This window comes from Cornus florida, unplaced genomic scaffold (genome assembly GCF_030987335.1).
Source record: "Cornus florida cultivar Cherokee Brave unplaced genomic scaffold, ASM3098733v1 CherokeeBrave_3.0.0_Hap2_Chr08, whole genome shotgun sequence".
NCBI lineage: Eukaryota > Viridiplantae > Streptophyta > Magnoliopsida > Cornales > Cornaceae > Cornus > Cornus florida.
The window spans coordinates 11,730,843-11,758,181 of record NW_026775578.1 but is presented as its reverse complement, the minus strand read 5'-3'; the positions used below and the strand labels follow the sequence as shown (position 1 = coordinate 11,758,181).

The 27,339-nt window shown below is 35.8% G+C and overlaps 1 protein-coding gene across 1 annotated transcript; it reads right to left on the bottom strand.

The window, feature by feature from the left end:
- Position 1: 1 nt before the first annotated feature.
- On the bottom strand, positions 2 to 20,244 carry LOC132269377 (transcriptional corepressor LEUNIG_HOMOLOG-like). Its single transcript, XM_059770555.1, has 8 exons — positions 19,918 to 20,244; positions 19,706 to 19,812; positions 18,641 to 18,750; positions 18,458 to 18,488; positions 16,983 to 17,020; positions 15,884 to 16,103; positions 4,895 to 4,995; positions 2 to 2,819 (listed from the first exon to the last, which is right to left on the bottom strand). The coding sequence occupies exons 1-8, from the start codon at positions 19,950 to 19,952 to the stop codon at positions 2,811 to 2,813; spliced, it is 651 nt and encodes a 216-aa protein (XP_059626538.1). The 5' UTR covers positions 19,953 to 20,244; the 3' UTR covers positions 2 to 2,810.
- Between the last annotated feature and the right edge of the window lie 7,095 nt (positions 20,245 to 27,339).

Below are 27,339 nucleotides of genomic sequence, written 5' to 3'. Positions count from 1 at the left end.
CATGTAAAAAGAAGAATAATCTCTCTTCTTCTTGGAGATGCTGTGTGACCATTTGTTCACCATTTCTTTCTGCCCCGCAATCTCTATTATATCTTCTGGAAAAAATAACTGAAAATCACAATTCAAGTAGACATATAAACAGAACGACTGCTGCTATTAGATGCAAAAAATTTCAAAATTTGACCGACAATAATTCTCAACTCCTGTGGGTAAGAAGCATAATAAGACTAGCAGCTGAGACAAAAGCCTAATGCTTCACTTGCCTGCTTCTTGGCAGAGGAAGTACTAAAGAGATCGCAAAATGAAGTTTGGATACATGAAGCATAAGACTAAGCAGAGTCCATCCAACAGCATCTTTGTTCTAAATCTGAAAACTTGAATTCCCAGGTGAATTAATTGCAACAATTTGGAAGGTCAATTGGATTTATAATTTCACTTGGATCATGCGAGATGCGCGTTCAATTTGCAGAGGTGGTTAAAGAGATCAAATCTTCTACTGGCCATTCTATGGTTGGAGCAGTAGGAGCAGATTGGTTTATTATATAACTCCTGACACATCAGAAGTCACAATTTAGTTAGGAGAGACCAACACGCCGTGGCCTAACGGTATCAGAGGTTTGAGCCTAAGTGGAGGCATGTATGTGTGAGTACCAACTAAGAAAAAAAAAAAAAAATTAGGCAAGCGAATAAAACAAAATGGATACAAATTAGTGCTCAGTTGAGAAGACACACTTACCTCAGTAAATTATGAACTCCACCAGACCAAGACATTGGCAGATGGACATAAAATTGGATGGTGATTGGAGTAGTATTGGGCTTTGAGATCTAACAAGAATCAAATGTGAAGATCATAGCCGGTTCAGCTTCCACCAAAGGTATATATCATCTTCACAAAGACAGGCTACAGCTAGTCATTTTTCCTTGCATGCTTTGATGCTTACCTGTAACAGAACATAGAAGTAATCTAACTCATAATTACCCTGGCTAGATCTGTTATACACAGAAAGGCTCATAATATTATTATTATAGCTCATCAACAACTTCTACTTGAAGTAGTAAACAGATATCCCCTGATTAGGAAGGGGAAAAAAAAAGATCGGAATAATAAGCAACATATTCCACTTTACCGTTATAATTACCTCCTGTCTCAACCATAATACCAATTGTTGACGTGTTCTGTTGGTTTGAAATTGCTGTTAAAGAGTTCTCATTCCAAATATGGTAGATCGAATGCGGAGAGGAAGAAACTTACATGGTGTTGGTACAATGTGATTGTGCAAGAACCAATTCATAGCCCACATGCACCTGATTCTGAAGTTAAGAGACAAGGCAACATAACAAAAAAAAAAAAAAAAATGCTGCAAGGCAGCCAATTAAAGGCAATTAATCTGCAACTAATTCATGAAATACAAACATAAATCAATATTGAATACCATGCGAAATCGCACATTAGTGCTTGCCCAAAACTCTCGAAATAATTAGTTAATATGAAAGCATAGAGAATACTATACTATCTAACGAACAACAGTTGTAGGACTGGTGATGATACTTCACCTTCCAAAGTAGAAGGTCCAGGGTTGAGTCCCCATTGGGGAAAAGTGAGTGTGTGAGTTTCAAATAGGAAAAAAAAAATTGTCTCAACCCACTTAAATCAGGACTGTGACACCATAACCACAACCACAACCACAACCACAACCAAGGTTCCAGGTAGTGGTTGCAGGAATGCTATCTCAATTCTAAGTCAAAACATTAAGATTCCAATATCAGAGTGATAGATGAAACATCAACCTTTGTTATGCCAGTGAACCATCCATGAATCCTTTCAACTCTGTGTTGGTTACATTCTTAAAGATCGCAGATGCAAAGTGAGAAGTTCAATAGCAGTCACGATCAGCCCTATCAGATAGGAACTCAAGCAATCTTTGAGCGTTATCTTTTTGATTATTCTAGAAGATACGCATGAAACTGCAAAGATCTTTAGGAAAGAGACAAATCCCACAATTGATCCAACGGCTCCTCCAGCAATGCATGTTTCCAATGTAAAATTCTGAACAAGAGATATGTATTGCATGGCAAACGATGAACTCTAAGCATAACTACATTTCTTCTCTTGAGGCAATAACGAGATCCTACTCCAAAGGGACACCATGAGATGAATGAACAAATGATTAGGCATTAGACTCGGTGTGAATTCAGTTGACCACACGAGGAAATCCAACACCACCAACAGGATGGTCTTTAATAAAACTGAGCAAATTCCTCCCAGATTTGACATGATCTAAAATCCAACAAGAACCACTTGCATGTGCTTCAGAAATACCCTGTCCTCCACACGGCTCTGATGATATAGTTCTTTTAAGAAATAGGTTCATCAGTTCATGCGACGTTGAGAGGAAAATATTGCACCTAATCATGGGTGATCTATTGTCTCCAAGAATTTGAGATCCGTGTACTTGCTTGCTTTGGTTGACAATCAGATAATCATTCGGGTCAAATCACAATTGAGATCAACCGGGAAGCATAAGAACCAATTATATTTTTAAGAGAGCAGCACAAGTGTTCCAGATATTAATATTTTCCTTTAGAAGCTTCATAGCCAATTCATATGTCCGGGATGCTAATCTCAAATCTCATGATGATAAAGATGAGTAACATATTTCTTTGATTCTTTCAGCGCCTTGCAAATATGATCTTTAACTCCCAAAACAATTGATTCAAGAGTCTGTTTAGTTGTGGGGTTTGGTAATTTCTGCATTAAAAGATTTCAACATAGGCAGTCATGTCTTTTACAAACTTCTTCAACCCTTCTTTTAGGCCACCTTAAAAATATCACCGAAGTAATGAGAAGTAAGATTCAAATTCAATAACACACAATGAATTTTTCTATGCAATGAAATAAGTTCTCTTAATGACTTAACCACTAGATGTAAGTGATGGAATTTAAAATAGAATTGGAAAAGCAAGACTGTGATGAAAGAAGCCAATCTGGAAGCTCAATCATTACAGTAATAAGAATCATTACTTGTTTAAACTCTGCAAGTCTATAAGATATACAAGAACACTAGGATAAAAATTTTATTCATAAAATGAAAACTAGCAAAAGCAATCAGAAAACTATTATCATGGCAAACAAATGATGGCAAATGTATCAAATCGACCAATCCTATTGATTAAGACAATTGTGGGGATTTAACTAATTTATAATTTCTATACTAAAGTTAATAACTCAGAGGATAAAATTTTACGAATATAAAAAAATAATAATAGTATATGATATCACTCTAAAAGAATTTTGAATATAAAAAGAATTATATTATATATGATATTACTCTCTTATTTTGCCACTACGGTTATGTTTTTATTCATTACATACTGTGACGTGCTCAATGTCAACTTTTTAAAGAAGAGAGGTTGAGCACTTTGATGTATATTCATAACGTCGTTTCTAGGATAAACAAGTCTTTGTCTGATAGTGTGGAATGTGTTGATTGAGTGTCCATAATGTGTTAAGCAAGTGCCCAAGATGTGTCAGCCAAGAGTCCAAAATTATAAAAAATATTTTTAAATTATGGACATGGCCGTGTGAGGAATCGGGCACATGTCTAGGTGTGTCTATGAAGTGTCGTGTCCAACACAAATACAACACCTTCGCAGAAGTTCAGGTTTGACCTTCTAACCTTTTATAACTCATAATTTACAAGCTTACAGGAATAGTCAAAAGGAAAGTCACAACTGTTCATGGATAGAAATTGCTGGATCTGTAAAATTAAACAACATAATTGAATCTTCCAACAATGTCATCCAACACCATGACATGTCTCCTAAAAATATTAAGCCATTGTTACTACACGAGGCAATTGGGTAGCAATTCGAAACAAGTCAAAACCTCAGAAACACACGCTTTTAGTTTTATTGAGAGCACCACACGTTATTAATGATGACAGAGCAGGCCTAATACTAAAGATGTCGTGAAACATGTGTAAGAAGAGGACTATTGTAAATATGTTGACAATTGACACAAGGATAAATCATTGTTTACTTCATTAAAACAAGTGCACGAGGAAACCTTAATTTTCATTCAGAGCATGAGAGAGGTTCAATTTATGCTCACAAAGAGTGGTGTACTTTAATTTCTTTTAGATACATCTTACCACCAAAATTTAACATAATGAAGCTACTAGTCCACCTTATCTTTTAGAAAGTTAAATCCAGAATCAGGGGAAATAAGTAAGAGGGAAGCTATTGCCTGGAATTTAGGGTGGGAGTATGGTAGGACAAAAAGGGAACTTTTTGAATGAAGCCAAACAGCAGTATAAAGCAAGCCGGATTGCTCAGGGAACTTTTTGAATGAAGCCATAGAACATTCATCTTTTAGTAGTACCCTTAGCTTTTACTTTAAGAAAAAGAAAAGCATAATTGACATATATTCAAGAGATATTTGTGAAGTCGACTTCAATAACATTCTATTGTCTAACATGCCTCTTAGCCTTCATATATTAGAAGTAACGTGGAAAGCCAGTATACAAGCAAGTTGAATTATGAGGGAAAAAAATCAGCAATTATTCTTACTGTTGATAGGTAAATATACTCGTACTAATGCCCCCACTATGGCTTGAACATGGAACCTCTCCTTTGAAGAGGTGGAGAAACATACCACTCAAGCCAAGGCTTTAGTGGTTTAATTCAGAGATTATACGTTTGAATAATAGAATAACTTTGCATATGAAGTACATAAATTAAAGATTTGTACAGATACAAGCAGGTATGTAAAAACACACTTTCAAAGTTCACTTTTATCTATGTGAATACTTGCACTACATATTCAACTGAGAAAATTGAACTAGAAGTGGACATACAATTTCTTGTAAAAAGCAACTGATAGAGAAAATAATACCTGACAAGGAATAAACACTTGGACCCCAACTAATGCCGATATGAGGAGCTTGAAATTGTGAAATTTGTATTTGACAAAAGTGCCTTCCAAAACTATTGTATCTGCAATTAGTTTTTAGTAAAACATAATCAGAACCATCAAGAAAATCAGTGTGGTGGAAGATCCATGTCAAAAAGAAAACGAACAAAAAAAAACCTGTAAAATGCTAAACGATTATATATAGAATGCCTATTAAGTAACTTTTTTTTTTTTTTTGATAAGTACCTATCAAGTAACTTATAATAATGATTTTCCCTTATATAATATCCACACAATTGAAATTGAATAATGATCTTTCTTGCAGAAAAAATAAATTGCAAAAACTTTTCCGGAAAGCAATTCATAGTGCCCACCAGGAATAGCAAAGCTTGTGGAATCAACTTGGTTGATCCCTATCCCTCTGAACTTGTATTTCTCCTCTATATTGCATTTACAGACCGACAAAACTAAGGCAGGTATCATGAATATTCTGACTTAAGGTAGAAAAGTGTCTATATATATATATATATATATTTAAAAAAAAAAAAAAAAACAAACAAAAGGACAACATAAAGAAATACCCCCTTCAGAGCCTTCCTTTCTGATCTGGATAACAGATGTAAGATTGTGCCCATTGGAAATAGTAAAGGTTGTGGAATCAACTTGGTTGCTCCCTATCTCTCTGGACTTACATTTTCCCTCCATTTTGCATTTGTACAGTCCGTTAAAACTAAGGCAGGTATCATATGAATTTTCTGACTTTAAGGTAGAGAGGTATTTGAAAGAAAAAAAAAAAAAGGCAACACAGATAATTACCCTCTTCAGAGACTTCCTTTCTGATGCTGCCTATTGATTCCAAGTAGCTTTGGTATTAGCATAGCATGAAAACTGCACTATCACTATGCTCGTATTCAAATCCATGTGCTGGTTACAAATATTAACCTAGGTTGTGGTTTGGTACATCCATAGGTAACAGGATTGATATGGAACTTGTCTTTCATAATTACACTATACGGCAGGAGAGGGGAAAAATCGCATTCCTAAGCTTTTGAAAAATCTAATTATGCCTAGGGAATTTCCATTAATGATCAAATGTAGATAAAATATTCTGATTATCTGATTTGTGGTAATGAAGTCTAAAATTCTGAAAAAGTGGGGGCTGAGTGGGACGGATCACTATTTATCCTAGATCGTCGCTGTCCTTATGTTGATTTTTGAGAACACTGAAATTAGCTTAAATTGAAAACACACAATTTCAAACCTTACTATCCAAATCCCGACTATAATGGTTACAAGTATTAATATTTAACCTAGGTCATCGTTTGGAAAATCTATAGGCATAGGAAATTGACGATTTGATCCAGAGCTAATCTTTATATTTAAACTAAAAAAAGGAAGCTAAACAATTAGTAGCCTTGGGACTTGTAATCTATATCAGCAACTTTATAAGCAAGAAGTTCCAAAGGGACATTTTTTATTTCTTTATAGGACCTTTCTTTTCTGAAGGTATTCCAAGCCTTAGGTCCTTATGTCTATTTACTACTTTGCAATTTGAGTAAAACTAGAAGTAATATAGAGGGTAAATGATGAAAATCGGTAGTGGTATGCCAAAGAGTCACAATTTCCGCTAACTTTTATCTATAATACTCTAGCAATCTAGAGTATTGTGAAAAGTTCTACACTGACTGACTTGATGGAAAAGTTCTATAAGGCAGTTACAAGCAAGATTTGAAGACGTGCACACGATTGTAGTGAAACTTTTTTAATTTCCACTAACTGAGGCTCCGGTCATGGTCGTGAAACTTTTTTACGATACATACCTTGGCCCAGAATACAATGATATGCAACTTTTAACAACACACTCCAAAAAATGTTGGGTTTTGATAGTTTTTAGTTTATTTTGCTGAAAACTTAAAGGTGATTTAATATGAGTAAAATCCTATACATTGAATTTTAAGTTGTTATCTGCTGTGAAAGCTTGCTAATTTGTAATTTTCACTTATTTATGGCCATAAATACACTAATATATAAAAAGTTACCAAATAAAACATGTTAAAACAACATTCTAGAAGCGCTTTATACGAAAGAAATGAAATCCACATATTACATAAACAAAGTAAAGTTTGTCATACAAGTGAAAAAAAAAAAATAATAATTCAAAAATTAATTGAAGAACGGACTAATTACTTCAAGGGTCAGAAGGCTTTGACTCAAGATTTAGGCCTAAATCTTGTGAATGTTGAGTTTTAATGGCTAGACGTAAGTTTCACCCTGTGTTTGGAGGAATGTGTGTTTGCTACAAGAAGAAGAAAAATTGAAAAAGAAGGGTGAAAAGAGATTTTTGAACCCATGGTTATGCACTATTAGCACAAAGTTGTATTGACAAATACAATGCTATGTTGATCGTTATGTAATGTCAACTCTACCATAGTGGTTAAAATTGTGATCTAGAGAGTAGGATCATACACAATTCCAAGTTGACAAATTTATTGGAATCACATTAAATATTGATTGAAGGCAGGATCACAATAGGATCACAGAATCATATAGGACTGTACGTCCCACTAATCGCCAACAGCCCATTCTAGATAAAGAAATAGGATAAAACCTAACTCTTTTAGCCTAATTGCAATTAAAAAATATAAAAGAACAAAAATATTTTTAAGAGTACAAAATCAGATTCTAGGGCTCCAAAGGTTACTTTCTGTGTGCCTTTTGAAACAGTAATTTGGCATTTCGGCAACTTCCGGTGACTCCGCTTACATCCGATGAGGTCCAACTACGTCCAGAGAGCTCCAACGAAACTTCTAATTGCATTAATATTAAGAGGTTATTAGCTCAGCTTGCGCAGTGGACTGCTGACTTGCAGGCCACAAGATATGGACTTCCAATGGACATGAGCCAACTATGGTGATTAGTGGGATATATGAACTTATGGTGCAATTTCTAGTTTCTAATTTGGGATTGTGGATCAAATTGAACTCCCATATTCCCAATTCTTTTTATGTTTACTTTATGGTGTGAGAGCCCTCTTGAGCTACACTTTCCAACCCCTTAGATGCATGTTTGTAGTAGTATTTTTATATGTTTATTATTTATTTTAAAAAGATACTTGTTTACGAGCTAATTAGTTAGAATTTACGATCCTCGATCCAATCCTATAGATCCCTCCATTTATTGTACATGGAATCCCGAGCCTAACAGCCTTGAACTCTACGTAGTTAAAAAAACCTTGGTTACAAGACCAGCTATGCTTTAGAATCCATAATGTTGGATAGTAAAGAGATAGTGTGTTAGAAATGATGTAGCCAAAGAGAAAAAAAAAAAATTTGAGATGGATGAGTGAGAATCCAACAAAAGCTTAAACAAGAAAGACGTCTTTTGTGAAAAAATATTGAAGATTATATGAGGAAAATATTTAAAATGGTTTAGCTACGTGCATCATAGACCAATATGATTCAATTGAAGATAACAAAAAGACAAGAGTAAGAAAAAATGTGGGTACTATAAAGGACGTGATTATGCTAGATTTAATCGAGCCATCAATTACATAAATGAATTGGGGAAGAAGGATTCACATTACCAACAACAAGTGCTTGTTTAAGGATTGTGCATATATGTTTGTCAATCGTGTGTATACAACTAGGCATTTGTGATTGTTATAAGATGGCAAGTTGCCGGCATTCCAATTATAGGCAATAGCATCCTTCCTTTTTAGCAATGCGTTGATCAATTTTGTCATTAAGAAAGCATGTTGGTAAACTTTATATAACTCATTTAATTTGGATTTCTTAAATATACATTAAAATTGTTTCCAAACAGATTTAGTGTCTATAGAACGACAAAAATCTTCTACATACAAAAATGCTTCTATGCAAATTATTCAATAATGACTCGCATCCTATACGACAAAGCCTTATATCAGAACTACTTGGGTTTGCTCCACAAAACAATTTCCACCGTTAATCCAACAAACAATACGCAATGACCAAAACAATCCTTAGCCCTTACTCATGCACGCAATGGACTTTGTCATACGCAACCACATGGCCAAACCTTTATAAACAGCCTTTTGCCATCACATCATCATCTTTTGTAGTCAATAGATTATTATGGAAGCATTGTTTTCTTGTTCTATCTCTTCAGTTCAGTACCAAAATATTTAATATCAGTTTCCAGAAAAATATCGATTTATCATTATGTAAAGTACCAAAATTGGATTGATTAATACCACTTTCATTGTCATTGTCATTGTCTCTACACTATAAAGTGAAAAGAGTTCATACAATACTATATACCAAGGGAGACTTAATTCCCTGACAAATTTTGGTACACATACTCCATTATGTACCATACAGTTCTAAGAAGATTTCAGAATATTAAACTCATTACGTCAATATCTTTAAACAAATGGATAGTAAGATCAATAGCATTAAGTAATAACATAAACAAATGGATAGTAAGATCAATAGCATTAAGTAATGGTTCTTACTCCCTTATCAATAGTGAAACAAGATCTTTTTAAAAGTAAGATCTAATTATTCAAATGAAGGTAGACAAATGAGTTGTTAAGATGGATCAATAGATGAAAAAATAGACCTAAAATCAATATATTCTTAGATTAATGGAGAACAAGATAAGGAAAGTATTCTGATTGAAGTTAGAGAAGCCAAAGAGATAAGGAGAAGGCAAAAAGAACTATAGTCGATACAAAGTGATTGCAATAAATATTTTGGAGTCGGGAAGAGAATGGGTGTGGTTTCAAGTTTAGTTGTTCTTATAATTTTAGATTTTGATGGATTATTCGGAATATCAACTAAAGCATATAAGTTCAAACTATGGTATACAAGTGGTTTAGTGGTGTGATATAGAATGGTCAACAAGAGAACTTTCATGCTAGACAAGTAGGCAATGAAACTAACTGATTGATGAAGTGATTGTGTTATTCAATCAACGTTGTATGGACATTGCCATGACTTATATTCTCTAACTCAACAAAGCATTTTTTTTCAGCTACCACATTAAGGCCAACAAATCCTAAAAAATGGTTATGGACACGGTAAGAAGACATGAACGAATAAAACACATAATTTATCTAATGCAAAAAATAACAGGTCTTACTCCAACAACGTCTTACTCCAACAACTTCTCCATTGACATCCTCCTCTTAAATAACTTATGTAATTTTTTTTTTTTTTTTTTGATAAGTAAGAAATAAATAAAAAGGTGTTCAAAAGGGGAATGCGTCCCTTATACAAAATTGGAACCGAGGGCTAAGGCCCCAAAGAATCCAAAAAAATAATTAAATCATCGGAAGAGGAGCAAGAACTCCTCTTCACATAATTAAAAAGAGAACGAATATATAAAGTTTCAGCGTCGCCGTAGATGACTCCTTCCCTTCGAACATTCTACTATTTCTCTCATTTCAGATGCACCACCAAAAGCAATGTGGGACAATTCTCCAATAATCGCGTACACCTCTTCTCACACGACATCCTCTCTAAGCATGAATCAAATCCTTAGAAGAATGTGGCATTGCCCAACGCATGCTAAACAACCCAAGAATAAGATTCCAACAGTCGCGTGCCACGGGGCAATGCATGAGGATATGATCAATTGACTCACCATCTTGCTTGCATAGGCAACACCAATTAACAAAACAATTCCCCCTCTTCCTCAAATTATCAATCGTCAGTATCTTAGCCCATATAGCGGTCCATACAAAGAACGCCACCCTAATTGGAGCCATAGAACGCCAAATGGTCTTCCACAGAAAGTCAAGGCTATCAAAATGAGATAGACATAAGAACAAAGATTGCACTTCGAAACGACCATGGGAAGAGGGAATCCATGTCAGATCGTCACAACCACTGCCAACTCCCTCCTGCCGATACAACTGATCCAGAAGAACACATACCTCGTCCAACTCCCAATCCTGAAAGAAGCGCCGAAAGTGCACGTCCCACGTAATCCCACCACTATCAAGCCGATTACAGTCAGCTACATAGTCGTGTCTGTCAACTGTAATACTATATAATCTAGGAAAAGTACGAGATAATGGCTGATCACCACACCAAAGATCTTCCCAGAAACGAATGCATCTACCGTCATGAACTTTGAATCTAATATGAGAAGAGAAGACATCCCATCCCTTCCGAATGGATTTCCACACCTTGACTCCTCCCACAAGAGAAACCGGACGGGTAGACCAGCCACCAATCTCTTCCCCAAACCGACATGAGACTCGCCTTCACTAAAGACGATGTCTTTCCCTCTCGTATCTCCACAACCATTTACCCAGGAGAGCTTCATTAAAAGGAACCAATCTTTTAATACCAAGACCACTCAACTTCATGGGCTTGCAAACTTGCTCCCATCTGACAAGGCAATACTTAAACTCTTTTTCCCCTTTCGCCCTAAAGGAAATCCCTTTGAATTTTTTCAATCCTATCAGCAACGGAGCATAGAATTTAGAACATAGATAAAAAATATGTGGGAAGGCTTGATAAAGTGCTCTTTAAAAGAGTAACTTTACCCCCCTTAGACAAGTATTGCTTTTTCCATCCTGCCAATCTCTTTGCATACCTGTCAATCACAGGATCCCAACTCCCCATTCTCCTGGAAGAAACCCCTAATGGCAAACCCAAATAAGAAATGGGAAAAGAACTCACCCTACACCCAAGGACTGCAGCTAAAGAAGAAATATCATGAACATTCCCTACCGGGACAAGCACGCTCTTAGCCATGTTGACCTTCAGCTTGGAAACCGCTTGAAAACAAGCCAGGATGCACCTCAAATATCTAAGTTGAGACACATCACCATCACAGAAAACCAAGGTATCGTCCGCAAAAAGTACATGAGATATCTCCACCTGATGGACTAAATCTCTTCCCACCCTAAAGCCCTTAATAAGACCAAGATCCTCTGCCCTTCGCATAAGTCTGTTTAAGCCCTCCATAATAATTAGAAAAAGGAAAGACGACAAAGGATCTCCTTGTCTTAAACCCCGAGTACACCCAAAAAAACCAGGGGGAGATCCGTTCACAAGAACTGAGAACTTGACAGACGAAAGACATGTCTCAATCCATTTCCTCCATCTATTTCCAAACCCCGTTCTTTGTAACAAATATAGTAGGAAATTCCAATTCACATGATCATACGCTTTCTCAATATCAAGTTTGCATAAAACTCCAGGAACACCACTTCACAATCTGGAATCCACACATTCGCCTGCAATAAGAACTGAATCTAGAATTTGCCGTCCTCCGACAAAAGCATTCTAGGAATCCGAGATAATCCAATCCATTACTTCCTTCATCCTTAGAGCAAGCACCTTAGCCATGAGTTTGTAAATACAACCCACTAAGCTAATTGGTCTAAAATCCTTAATGTCAAAAGCGCCTCCCTTCTTAGGGATAAGGGCAATGAATGAGGCATTTAGTGATTTCTCAAAGACGCCAGTAGAATGAAACTCCTGAAATGTGCCCATCACCTCGTTTCTCACTACCGCCCAACTTTCCATTAGAAAATGCATAGTAAACCCATCAGGCCCCGAAGCTTTGTCCCCAATACAACTTGATAAAGCCTTTAGAACTTCGTCTTCAGTAAAAGGAATCTCAAGCCCATCTCTATCCAACTCAGAAATAGCCTTAAAATGGAGACCGTCAACTCGAATTCGTCCTATATAAAACTTACTATACATATTTAAATCATATCAACCTTGTCTGGCTCTATTTCTCAACCTCTAACCCTTAGAAATCTTCAAAACCCTCTTAATACCAGAGAAGCCACATATGATAATAGCTTCTTTTTTTTCCCCTTCCAAATGTAAAACTGCATTTGATATATAAATACTAAGTATGTTTTTCTTCCAAATTTAGATATCCATATATGTGTGTGTGTGTATACATATTGATGCATGATATGTCTAACCTATGTCCACTTATCCGCCATGTGTCCAGCAGATATGAAATTATCCAAGGTGTGACCAACACTTGTCCTAGTGTGTCGGAGCAATGTGCATTTGACTCGTATCCAAAAGAGACTATTTCAAGTTCTGTAAGGCTCAGTTAAAGACAAGAAGGGCACATGACACAATAAATTATAATGAGCACATCTCTTTAAGTGACTAAATGGGAGATAAAAAAGAGAAATAATGACCACGGTTGGTGAAAAAAATCAAATAACAGAAGTATAACATAGAGATGCATCTCAAGTAAAGTTACCATGTTTTATATTGGAGATTTTTAAAAGATGGGGAAAAAGGATGTGGCTTCCAAAAGAAACATTAAAATGAAGCAATACAAAAACTCCAACTTCGCCGTAAGGAATAACCTTTAACAAATTTAGAATTAATGAGCCTAGTATGAACAAGACATAGGCAAACAAATGTGAAAGAGACTGAACTCAAATTTTCACTTCAAGTGAGGTATCATGGATTAATTCATGGCGGGACCATAGTATTTAGTTCGAAAACAAGATTCATTTCTCATTGTTTCCATTACTAATGGAAAATTAATATATGTGACCAAAGCTAAGATGGCTAAACTTAATTCTCTTTCCGAGTAATTCACTTGCATATTTCTTTCCTCAGAAAATATAAAACGAAAAGTTATGTTATGTTTATGATCCAACTCTTGCCTCTCATTGGAACATTTACCAAAATTCATCACACTAAATTGGAGCCTAAGAATGGACCTCCCATCCACGCCCTGACAGATAGCAATTTATAATATATAAAGAACAATGGCTATCAACAATCAACATGCAATGGATTGTCCTTACAAAAAGGAAGCGGAGGGGGAAAAAATGGAGACTCATTTAGGAAATCTTCTCTTAAACCAAACAATCAGTTAATTTATAATTAGCTTGCGCTGGAACCATAATTAATTTACCATTTGCTAAGGAATTCCTCAATTGGTCCGACTGTGAACAAAATTTCAATAAATAGACCTCAACAGATAGTTCCCAAAACCCCAAAAATGTATTCTCTAAATGGAATAATTAAATAAGTAGAGATTTCAAGTGGCATATACGATCATTATCCAGCACATTAACTCATCAAAATGGGGCTGAAAGTCTATTACGCAAGGGTCATGTTTTGGGTTCTTGCAAGTGCAATAAATAAATCATCACATAATAGGTCCCTGTTAAACTGATTATTCTGATGCACAACAGAAACAATCTATCTCGTGAATCCAAAACGATCAATAATTATTATTCAGTATTCTACTAAATAATTTTGCAGATGACTGCCATTAAATTTAAGAAACAAGTGAAACACATCCACTTGAACTTTGTTTCCCAATTTTCTAGAAATTTTTTGAACTTTTACCTTTGAAAATATAAATTCTGCTGCTTCAAAGATTCTTCCAATTCGATAGATATCCACTTGCTCCAATAATTATTATTCAGAATTTAACTCTTTGGTGGTTAATTGATAATCCTAGTTATTAGAGAATTAGAACTTATGAGATATAATATAGTTTATCTGCTAAATAATTTTGCAGATGACCGCCATTAAATTTAAGATACAAGTGAAGCACATCCACTTGAACTTTGTTTACCAATTTTCTAGAAATTTTTTGAACTTTGCCTTTGAAAATATAATTTATGTTGCTTCAAAGATTCTTCAAATTCGGTAAACATCCACTAGCTCCAAAGGCATTTAAGCTTTTAAGAAATATCCCAACAATGTATATCAAGCTTTCGCACACTCCACAAAAATCGACCTCCTCAACTCCCTCGGAGAATGAATTTAAAAAAAAAAAAACAGACATAGAAAAGGTAACATATCAAAATAGAGACTTGAATCGAAAGACCTCCCAAAATCAAAGCTCTAACCCCAAGTTCAACATCTTGCATCCAACCACCTACATTGCAGAGGAATGGTGTTAGAGGTTTGTCCTACATTGGATCCAGATTGGAGAGTGATTGGGGTATATATGGATTGAGTGTTGGCCCCACCTAGCTTAAGCTTTAAGGTCGGATCGCAAAGCACCCGACCCGTAATAGTTGGTATCAGAGCCAGACCAAGTCCTTGATCCGGTGTCACACCAAGCGCCCGGCCCGAAGGTATTTAGGTCCCCCACCCCGGTAGGCAGGGTGGCCCGAACCGCAACGAGGGCGTTGCGAGTTCAAGTGGGAGAAAATGTTAGAGGTTTGTCCTATATTGGTTCCAGATGGGAGAGTGATTGGGTATATATCAATTGGGTGTTAGCCCTACCAAATAGCTTAAGCTTTGGATCAGATCACGAAGCATCCGACCTATTATAAATGGCCTCAACAATATTATATGCACACATACACAAATATCAAGTTTCACACAAAAAGGTCATATTTTGGGATTTTTTTTTGTTTTGCCTCATGTACATATATGTGTGTGTGCGCGCGCGCGCGCTCTGCATATAGTCTTAACTCAATTTACATCTCTTTACACAATTGCCTCAGATTTAACAAAGACAAGGCTTTAAAGAGACTACTAAAAAAAATGAAAAAAAAAATAAAAAAGAGGTTGAAATCATCAAAAATAAATCACATATTATGGAACAAATTGAGTTGGCATGTTCATTAAGTTGAAAAAAAAAATTCAGTTAAATAGCATATTCACATACAAAAGTTTTTCTCATCCCACTAAATGGAAGAAAACTATGCAGCTAAAAAGAAGGTAACGCTAAAAAGAAGGAAACAACTTAATCTATCACAAAGTTGAGACTTGAGAAAAGGTTTTGAAGGAAGGTGGCGCAAGAGAAATGAATATGTAGTACAATAGATAATGCTTAGTACATTCTCATAGTTATACATTTTCCAACAAACGTCTCTTTTTTTCTTCTTTTCAAGCAAGGATTCATATGAATAGGTTCTGTAAGCTTCATGCTAATATTACTATATTTGCAATATACTATAAAAACCACGAAAACAGCTGCATCACATAACTCTAAAATATCTCTCCCAAACCTATATAAAATTACCTTTTGAAGCATTTGTGCTAGAAGTAGCATTATGTGTGAGTGAATTATTGGAAGAACGCCTTCCCTCATCTTTATTATCATTAGAATGTGAAGAAGATGGTTTAACAATATCATCCAAGGACTTGGGAATTGATGACGAGGTTTCTGAAGGACAATCAGCAGCTATTGGCACAACATTGCTTTTGTCCTCAGAATATGCTGAGTTCACCCTCCTTCCAATCTGTTCACAGAAATTACAAAACTATTGCCACCTTAAAAAAAAAAAAAAAAAAATCCACTAGATTTGCAAATTTTAGTATTAATTTATAGCTTTCACCAAGATGAATGACTTAACAGACTATAACAAGGCAATGGGGGGAAAAAGTCAGGAATGATTTAAAGCGAGTTGGCAGAATAAATCATTAAAATGTAGGTTATGATACTCTATCAAAGAACACAGGATCCTGTCCTAAACAGCTCTGATTCATGTCAATTCAACTATAATGTAATGCAAAATTTGTTGGACATTCCCAACAATTGTGCTACTGTTATGCTCATCATCTTTGAAACGATCTTAGTAATCTACTGAAAAAGGAAACAAGATAATTAAAATAATGCAAGATAAACATCAATTGTGATACTTTTATCAACATGAACATAGAAATTTCATAGTGGAACATGTTCCACAATTAACTAAGATCGTTTGGCTTTAAGAAGAATGTAATAAGAAGACTAAAATGCCAAAAAAACTAAAAGGAAATTAAGATCGGCTTGCAATTCTAACATAAATTCACATAAAATGAAAAATAATTTATACAATATAAGTGTGCAACTCTAATGTGCATGCACATAAAATGATAGCATTTTAGTACATAATGAAGGTCACATCATTATTCGGTGCAATATGTTACATTTTTAGTGGTGCATGAAATGAACAACCTATCCCTTGATTAACTATATAACAAAGTTTGTCTGGAGGACTAGATATCAATTTTTATTGAAGTCGATGATGAAAAACTTTAGAAAATTTGCTCGGTAGGCCACATTGTGATCAGATTAAAATTTAGCTTATTTGTTCCATATACAAGATAAAAATATTTTTGTTTACTATGTTTCTTACCATTAAAGGCCCCCCTGTCGATGGCATTGGATTGAGACCTGCACAAGTGAACATAAGGTACTGAATAACTTAAAAAAAGCTACAGAAAGATACTCTAGTAAATAGAGAAGAAAATTGTATCATCATTACACATTGTAAGTAGAAGGTCGAGAGTTCAAGTCACCGTAAGGGCAAAATGGGTGTCCAAGTTTCGAAAAAAAAAAGGGATACCACAATTTTCTTATCCTTCACAATGTAGCACCACAAAATTCAAAAGAATGAGTTAGGTATTCTTAAAATATTCCCAGATTTAAGAATGCGTCAGATTTCCTATCTGTTTGTTCTGGGAAAACATCTCCGTGCAAATTTGTTGCCTGTTATTTCTTGAAAAGTATCTTCTTTGGAAATAATATTCATTTTGATTTTAACTACGACGTCTTCATTTTTCAAATATAGGTCATGACCCAATAACTAATTTATTCGAATTACCAAGTTTAACATTCGTAATCCAGCTAATTTATTAGGCTGAACATTACCGTATATTGCCTAGAGAAAAAATAAAACAGCAATTAATGGAATCTTATTTCTTGACCGGCTTTTAGCAGTGATTCTCGTGGTTGGCTCCAATCCTACATGTAAATCTAGTTAGCAACAAAAGCATGCAAAATTAACACCGTACCAACAAGAATGTTGATTTAGCATACATGTTGTAGCAGAATCTAAAACACGTTTTATCGTATCTACAACGATAATCACAAAGAATATGTTGAATTATGATGCTTTTCTACTCAAAGTAAATTTGATGTATTTGGCCTCCAACACGGCTGGTCAATATAATAATAGAACATATGGCTACTTGCACCAATACTACCCACACTAGAATGCAATTCAATATCAAACCATTCAAGCATTATTGATTTAGAAATGCAAGTCTCCCACGGGAATAGTATCTTAAAGAATATCCCAGTGTATACAATAATGACAATTTTTCTATGAGGCACGTATTCATATACAAGATATGGACATAACATGATACAGATGCGACAATAAAATATGATAAATTCTTACAAAACAAGACATGGATAAGATAAGGACACTACAGTGTATACAGTACACATCTTGTCTGAATAACAATTTCAAATAGGGTAAAGAGAGAATAAAAAATCTGTTATATACAAAAGGTGTGAAAACCTCCTGGTGTTAAAAAAACCCTATACGTTTTTCAAATTGAGCAAATAAGGACATTTTCTCAAATTGAAGACTGAAATATCTAAAATGTCCTTAAAACAAAATAAAATAAAAAATAAAAAAAACACTTATATGCCCAAATTTTATTAAGGGTATTTTGGGGTTTTTATAAAAAAAATTGGCTGTAGTTGACTATCACAATTTTCAAAATATGGGGACGGGTGTTTCTTGCACATTTCTATATAACAGGATTTTTTTTTTTTTGCACTTTACCCTTTAAAATAACAACCAGGGTGGAGAAGGATCACCTTGTTGCGCCATGATCATCATTTGCTCACCCTATTAATAGAACAAGTTAAGGTAATACTGTGATTAGATATTTACATAACAATAACAATAACAATAATAATATTATGTGACTACAAACAAAAGAATCAGTAATTGCAATAAGAAGTGGCCAAAAAAACAAAAAAAATTAATTGAACAATCACCGTGTAGGAAGGACCCCCATTATGCTCAGGATTATTTTGTTGTCGTGCTTTGAACATATCATAAAATATCAACCACCATTCATGTAGAAAACCATCAGGAACATCTATTGCTGAAACTCCAAAAATAAAAAAAAATAAAAAAACACCACACTACAAAATATCACAAGACAGAGGTTTTGATGCTTATTCATGTTTTATACTCAAAGAAACATACTGATAACTAAAGCGGAAGAATCAAGAAATGATAACAAACATATTCATCAAGAAATGTTAACAAACATATTCATCACTAATCATTATGAAATAAACATACAGAGCTCTCTCTCTATATATATATATATATATATATTTAGACACACACACGAAAACATGTAATTATATATTTATATATGTGAAAATCCGAGTGTGTCTGTGGGTAGAAATAAATAAATAAAAGCGATTAAAAAAAATTGACAAGGATCAGAAAAATAAGGAAAAAAAACACGACTGCAAAGATAGACATTCTTGTGTGTGGTGTCCATTTTTAGTCCAAAATATATATATTTCAGTTTGCATGTGGAAGAGTAAGAAACGCACAATTATTTCTATAAAAATAAAGTACACCAATCTTTAATTGTGTTTGAGTGAGTTAAATGGAGGGAAAAGAGACAATAGCATAGTGGTTTAGTGGTATTTTGATAATACCAAAAGTCACCTCCACAAATAAATGTATAGATTTGTTATTCCATTTAAGTTCTAAGTTATATACAAGGGTAGGATACTAATTTGGTTATTCTTTTTTTTTCTTTTTTTTTCTCTCCTCTATCTTATATAAACAAGAATGACTCATTTCTTTTCTCTTTCTCACCTAACTAATACTATCCTTTCTTTTCTTTTGTCTCCTATGTTTCCAAACGCACCCTAATCGATAGTATTACATGCCAATAAAGAAGTAAAGAAAAGGGGAAAAAGAAAACGAAAACCTCAAGTTGAATCAAAGATACAGCAAACAATTAAACAAGAACCGAATCAAAAGAAGAAGAAATTTTGATACGACGACCGGAAATAAATCTATCATGCCATTACCGGGAGGAGTATTAGGATCGATGGTTGGATCTGCCTCTCTACGAAAAATCTCGGCAGTTTCCTGCATGTCTCTTTTTCTCAAATAATCAAAAACATAACGCTCAAACCTACAAAAAGAAACCAAAAAACTGTTCAGATTATCAAGAAACGGAAAGATCAAATGTTCAGATTACCAAGAACAAACAGTAATGCCGAAGATGGCTGAAACTCACATTACTCGACTGTTCCATCCGGCAGGGCTACTCATGATTGCTATTGAAACCTCTCGCTGAAATGATCCTCAAGAAACAGGGACCAGAACAGACGCGGAGAACACGAGATGGAAAATCAACACAAGAAAACACTAATTTATGCTCAACAAACACTAAAAAAGCCCACTACACTAATATATGTGTTGTGCAGGGAGAGAGTGCACTGACAGGTGGTCACAACGTGGGAGTGAATGCAGATTCCACAGCGGCTAAGGACGAACTAAATGAACAGTCCAAATTCAAATTTGTAACCGCTATAAGACTTTAGTTCTACAGTCGGCCAGAGCGATCGACCACGCGTCAAAATCATGAGGGTACAAATGTGATTATATTGAAAATGAAAGGAAATTTATTTGCTTTCACAAGCACCAATACGATTATACGACTATACGTATTGGAGTTGGACTGATACCTTCAGGAAAAATAAATAAATAACGATTATACAGAAGTTTTAAAACTATAGATATGGCACCGATGAGGCCACATATTATGGGAGACTTGTCTCGTATCGAATTCAAATGGAAAAGTAATTGGGTATAAATAGGTTAGTATGCAGCACTACTCATTTTTTGATAAATGGGCAAACGCTCACCCTTTACAGTTGGTATCAAAGCCATACCCAATCATAGATCCGGTGTCACGCCAAGGGACCGGCCCGAAGGGCGTCCGGATTGTGCGGGTTTGGGTGAAGGAAAATGTTACAAAGGAAGACTTGTCCCACATTGAATTCGGATGAAAAAAAGATTAGGTATAAAACCATTGACCATTATGTCATGTCTTGAAAGGGTCTAAAATTACAAAATTATCAAAGCATAATAAATAATATTGAAATTTCAATATATTCTTAATCGTTCTCGAGTTGCCCCTGGGTCATTTTTTAAGCAAATGCTTTAAATTTATATAAGCTGCTGATGCGACGGGTAAATATTTGCATACAAATTATAGTTTTTTTAGAATAATCGAGAAACACCTAATTAAGTTGCCAAATCATAACCCTAATAATGTATGTAAAAATAAGACAGATTCAAGGGATTTTTGTCCAAAGAAAATTTGTTCGCAGTCACCTTGACACAATATCCACTTTTTGTTATTTATTATTTGGTTTTAAGGACCTTACCTAGACTATTAAAACACCTTTATTTGGACCAAATAATGTAACAGTTTGTATTTTCATAATGCAGAGTGTGTATAGAAGTCACAATAGAAAAAAATGAACCAGTGAATAGTCAGTAAGTTTATAGTATAAAGATCAGCCAAGAGACCTTGCTGAACAGCAGGCTATTGATCATACAACAAAAGTAGTGCTATTTTCTTCCTCAAAATCCCTCACTGTACATCGAGAAGGAAAGACACGCAAACGCCTACCGCCTATGACAAGACTTACACCCCAGTAATGTACAAAAAACACAATATCACACTTTATCGCGTTAGAGGCGGATTCCATCTTCCTGCACAAAATTCACGACAGGTCTCATCCAGTCTGATGATGGTCCTCGCTATCAGACCGTAAGGAACATCTGTAAGCTCACAAATATCTCAAATGGAGTTCCCTGCCGTAAGACGCACAATTAGCATAAATGAGTTATTCAAGCAAAAATCAGAATATTAAGCAACATCTTCCACTTTACCATTACAATTACCTCTTATGTCAACTATAATACCAATTGTTGACAGGTTCTGTTGGTTTAAAATTAGATAAAGAATTCATTCCAAATATGGTAGATCGAATACTGAGAGGAAGAAACTTACTTGGTACTGGTACAACGAGATTGTGCAAGAAACAAATTCATAGGTAGCAAGCACCTGATTCTGAGGTTAGAGACGAGGCAACATAACTAAAAAAAATGGTGCAAAGCTGACAATTAGAGGCAATTAATGTAAGAGAACCATGTGGTGATGTTTGCAGCTCTGCAACTAATTCATGAAATACAAACATTAAGGTTAATTTTGAATACCATGGGAAATCCCACATTAGTGAGTGCCTGAAATCATTAATTAATATGAAAGCATATATTATCTAAACCAACAAGGGTCGCAGTCTAATGATACTTCACCTTCCAAAGTAGAAGGTCGGGGGGTTGACTTCTCATTGGTGCAAAGTGAGAGTGAATTTCAAATAAGAAAAAGAAAAGGAAAAGAAAAGGGAAAAGATCTGTCCAACCGCATAAATTAGGACTGACACCATAACCACCACCAAAGTTCCAGACTGTGGTGCAGGAATGCTATCTCAATTCCAGGTCAGAGTAATAGTTGAAATACGAACATTTGTTATGCCAATGAAACCATCCACGAAACCTTTCAACCCTGTGTAACTTTCGAAACAAAAAACCTTTCAACCCTGTGTTGGTTACATTCTTGCATATCACAGATGGAAAGTAAGAAGTTCAACAGCAGTCATGAGCAGCCCTATCAGATGGGAAATCAAGCAATCTTTGTGTGTTCTCTTTTGATTATTCTAGAAGATGCGCATAAAACTGCAAAAATGATCTTTAACTCCCAAAACACTTGATTCAAGAGTCTATTCAGTTGTGGGGTTTTGTAGATGGTGATAACTAACTACAGTTCCAATATGGTAATTTCTGCATTAAAGGATTTAAAATTAGGAAGTCATGTCTTTTTCAAACGTCTTCTACCCTTTTAGGCCTTCCATCCTCGTAGCACCTTAAAAACGTCAGTAATGAGAAGTTAGATTCAAATTCTGTAAACAACTCACATGAGAAGTACTGAGAAGCAAGATTTTAAACCGATCATTTTATAAGGTGATAATGTTTTTGTAATTTCCGTGAACAGAGTGGAAGGACGGAGAACTCAACATATTCTGAGGATGGAAGCAATGGTGGGCCAATAGCCGCTAATTGTCCTTCAGAAGCCCTTGGATGATAATGTTAAAACTATCATCATCACATTCTGATAATAATAAATATGAGGGTAGGAGTTCTCCCAGTAATTCACAAACATGTGCAACTTCTGACACAGATGCTTCAAAAGGTAGCTTTTTTTTTTGTAGGTTTGAGAGAGAAATCCCACGATCCAATTTGCTCCTCCAACAATGAAATATCCAATACAATACTGAACAAGCGATATGCATTTAAACGATGAACTAAGCATAACGGCTTCACTTTGGTTGACAATCAGATAATGGTTCGGGTCAAATCACTATTGAGAACAACAGGAAGTGTAAGAACCCATTACATTTTAAAAGATAGAAGCATGGGTGCTCCTAATATTCCTAGTTTCCTGTTTTTTTTTTTTCTTTTTGATAAGTAAGATTTTATAAAAAGCGTTCAAAGGGGAGTGAAACCCAAAGAAACAAAAGGCCACCAAAAGCCTCAAGCCTTCAAAGAGGCCAAAAAACTAACAATCTCATCAATAGAATGATAATCTCTCCCGGAAACCCAACAAAAGAGAGTGGAAATAATGGAGAACTTGAGCACAAAAATAGGCTTCTCCTTTCCCTCGAAATATCTCCTATTCCTCTCGAGCCAAATGCACCACCAAATACAAAGAGGCGTAACCCTCCAAACATCTTGAATAAGAGCCCCCACTGGGACACCCCTCCAAACCTCAATCAACCCTCGAGAAGAAGATGGCATAACCCAAGGGACCCCAATAAACCAATCATCAAATCCCAATAGTCTAGCCATGCTGCAATGCAACAAAAGGTGATCAACAGTCTCCTCTTCGTGCAGGCACAAGAAACAACGATTGACAATCACCTGATTCCTCCTCCTTAAATTATCTTAGGTTAAAATCCTACCCAAGACTGAGGTCCAAGCAAAGAAGGCTACCTTACGGGGAGCCTTGGAGCGCCAAATAGACTTCTACAGAAAATGACCTTCATCACCAACAGAAAGGCACCTAAAAAAGGACCTCACCTCGAACCTGCCCTGAGAATTAGGACTCCAAATCCAACAATCAGAATCCCCATGAGAAATCACCTGGCGATACAGCAACTCCAAAAAACGAGTGACTTCCTCAATCTCCCAATCCTGAAAATGCCTCCTAAACTGCACATCCCAAGTTAGTCTTCCGTTATCAAGATGATAACAGTCAACCACCAGGGTCTGCCTATGAGAAGCAATCCTGTAGAGCCGTGGGAAGGAAAGAGCAAGGGGAAACTCCCCACACCAAAGGTCCTCTCAAAATCTGATCCTCCTACCATCTCTAATCCGAAAACGATCATACTTGCTAAAAGCGTCCCACCCCTTTCGGATGTAAGTCCAAACCCCCACCCCCCTAGGACCACACACCTCAAGGGAGCTCCGCCCTCCACTGCTCTCCCCAAATTTGCTAGCAATTACTTTCCTCCAAAGCCAATACCTCTCCATCCCAAATCTCCAAAGCCATTTCCCAAGAAGGGCCCTATTGAAAGGCAACAACCTTCTAATCCCTAGACCTCCATTCCATAAAGGACAGCAAACTTGCTCCCAGCGATCCAGATGATACTTGAACCCCCCCCCCCCCCCCAAAGAAAATTACGCTGCAAACTCTCAATTCTCTCAGCCACAGACAAAGGAATCTGAAAGAGAGAGATGAAATAAGTTGGGAGACAAGAAAGGGTGTTCTTAATCAGAGTGACCCTTCCCCCCTTGGAGAGGTACTGTTTCTTCCAACCCGCTAGCCTCTTCTCAAACCTATCCACCACCGGATCCCAAGTCCCCACACATCTTGAAGAGGCTCACAAAGGTAAACCTACGTAAGAAATGGGGAAAGATCCAGTGCGACATCCAAGGATCTAAGCAAACATCTCAATATTAGGAACCTCCCCAACCTGCACTAAAACACTCTTTCCGACATTCACCTTAAGCCCAGAAACCACTTGGAACCAAACTAAAACGCATCTCAAATGTCTCAGCTGGGACGCATCAGCATCACAAAGAACTAAGGTATCATCTGCAAACATCAAGTGAGAGATCTCCAATAGACTAGCAACATCTCTACCCACCCGAAAACCTCTCAAAAAGCCAAGCTCAACAGCCTTTTTTAACAATCTGCTGAGCGCCTCCATCACAAAAAGGAAAAGAAAAGGTGACAGTGGATCCCCCTGTCTCAAGCCCCTCGAACTAGAGAAAAACCTCGTCAGAGCTCCGTTCACAAGGATAGAAAAGCGAGCACTAAAGATACAAAAAAGAATCCATCTCCTCCACCGGTTCCCGAACCCCATCCTCTCCATCAAATAAATGAGAAAGCTCCAACTCATATGGTCGTACGCCTTCTCAATGTCCAGCTTGAAAACAACACCTGGAACACCACTGCTCAACCTGGAGTCCACACATTCACTGGCAATAAGAACTGAATCAAAAATCTGACGACCTCCCACAAAAGCATTCTGAGAGTCCGAGACGACACCATCCAGAACCTTCCTTAGCCTCGAGGCTAAGACTTTGGCAATTAACTTGTAAAAACATCCCACCAAGCAAATAGGACGAAAATCCTTAACATCAAACGCTCCTCCCTTTTTCAGAATGAGAGCAATGAAAGTGGCATTCAAACTCTTCTCAAACGAGCCATGAGCATGGAAAGCGTGAAAAGAACCCATCACATCTTCTTTGACCACCTCCCACCGCTCTAAAAGGAAACGCATTGAAAACCCATCAGGACCAGAGGCTTTATCCCTGTTACAGCTCTTCAAAGCAGACACAACTTCCTCTTCAGAGAAAGGCACTTCCATAATGGAACATTCCTCACTCGAAATAGAGTCAAAATGAAGCCCATCCAGTAAGTAATACAATAGATGATGCTTAGTACATTATCATAGTTGTACATTTTCCAACAAACGTCTCTTTTTTTCTTCTTTTCAACAAGGATTCATATGAATAGGTTCTGGAAGTTCATGCTAATATTACTATATTTGCAATGTAACTAAAAAAATCACAAAAACAGCTGCATCACATAACTCTAAAATATCTCTGAAACCTACAAAACATTACCCTTTGAAGCATATGTGCCAGAAGTTGCATAATGTGTTTGTGAATTATCACCAAAATGTGAAAAGGATGGATTAAAAATATCATCCAAGGACTTGAGAATCGATGAGGAGGTTTCTGAAGGACAATTGCTTCCGTCCTCAGAATATGCTGAGTTCTCCCTCCTTCCTCTTTGTTCACGGAAATTACAGAACTATTGTCACCTTAAAAAAACTTCAACTAGATTTGGAAAATTTAGTATTAATTTATAACTTGCACAAATATAAATGGCTTAAAAGTCTAGAACAAGCCAATAGAGGAAAAAGTCATGAACGATTTAAAGAGTGATGGCAGAATAAATCATTAAAATGTAGTTTATGACAACTTTTATCAAGGAAAAAAGGATCCTGTCTTAAACAGCTCTGATTCATGTCAATGCAACTATAACGTAATGAAAAAGTTGTTCAACATTCCGAAAAATAGTGCTAATGTCATGCAAGTAATCTAGTAAAAAGAAAACAAAATAATTAAAATAATGCAAGATAAAACATCAAGATGGGTTTGGCTTTAAGACCAATGTACTAAAATGACAAAAAATTAAATAAAATGGTTTGGCATTAAGGCCAATGTAATAAGAAGACTAAAATGACAAAAAAACTAAATCTTAAGGATGCGCAAAGGCCATAAATAAGTTACTTATAACTATCTCAGTTTCCCGAAAAAAAAAGGAAACCACATATTCAGTTTTCCAAGCAAATGAAAAAGAAATAATATAATCTCTTCATATTGCTTTAAAAAAAACAGTCTCTGTCACAGATACTTATGATAAGATAAATAGATTAAAAAATTTGCTTGGTCCGCCACATTGTGATCAGAATAAGGTTTAGCATATTATTTACAAAACCAAGATCAATACAAGAAAAAAATATATGAATTTACTATGTTTCTTACCAATAAAGGGCACCTTGTTAATGGCACTGGATTGCACCCTATGTTGAGACCTGCGTAAATAAACATAAGGCACTTAATAACTTAAATAAACCTACATTTAGGTACCCTAGTAAGTAGAGAAGAAAATTGTATCGCCATTACAAATAGTTTTACTTTTTATTGCAACTCTCAATGACCAAAATCGTACAAGAAGCTGACATCAAATCATGAACAAGCATTATCTCCAATTTTAGTTCGATTCGAAATAAAACTTAATATACAATATCTAATACTATTTGGTGACCGGTTCAAGTTTCTTAGAATATTGCAAATGAAAATATACCACAACTAACATCAAGGGTTGTAGCCTAGTGGTACTTTCTCACATTCCAAAGAAAAAGGTAGAGAGTTCAAGTCCCATAAGGGGAAAGTGTGCGTGTAAGTTCCAAATAAAAATAAATAAATAAAAAAGGAAAAAGAAAAGAGAAGACACTGCAACTTTGTTATCCTTCAAAATGTAGTACCACCAAATTCAAAAGAATGAATT

Coding starts and splice junctions, on each gene's coding strand:
- LOC132269377 (XM_059770555.1), bottom strand. CDS start 19,952: ATGAGTAGCCCTGCCGGATGGAACAGTCGAGTAAT. Junction 19,813..19,917: donor GGATGGAACAGTCGAGTAAT/GTGAGTTTCAGC, acceptor TTCTTTTTGTAG/GTTTGAGCGTTATGTTTTTG. Junction 4,996..15,883: donor TAGCACAAATGCTTCAAAAG/GTAATTTTATAT, acceptor AACTAATTGCAG/ATACAATAGTTTTGGAAGGC.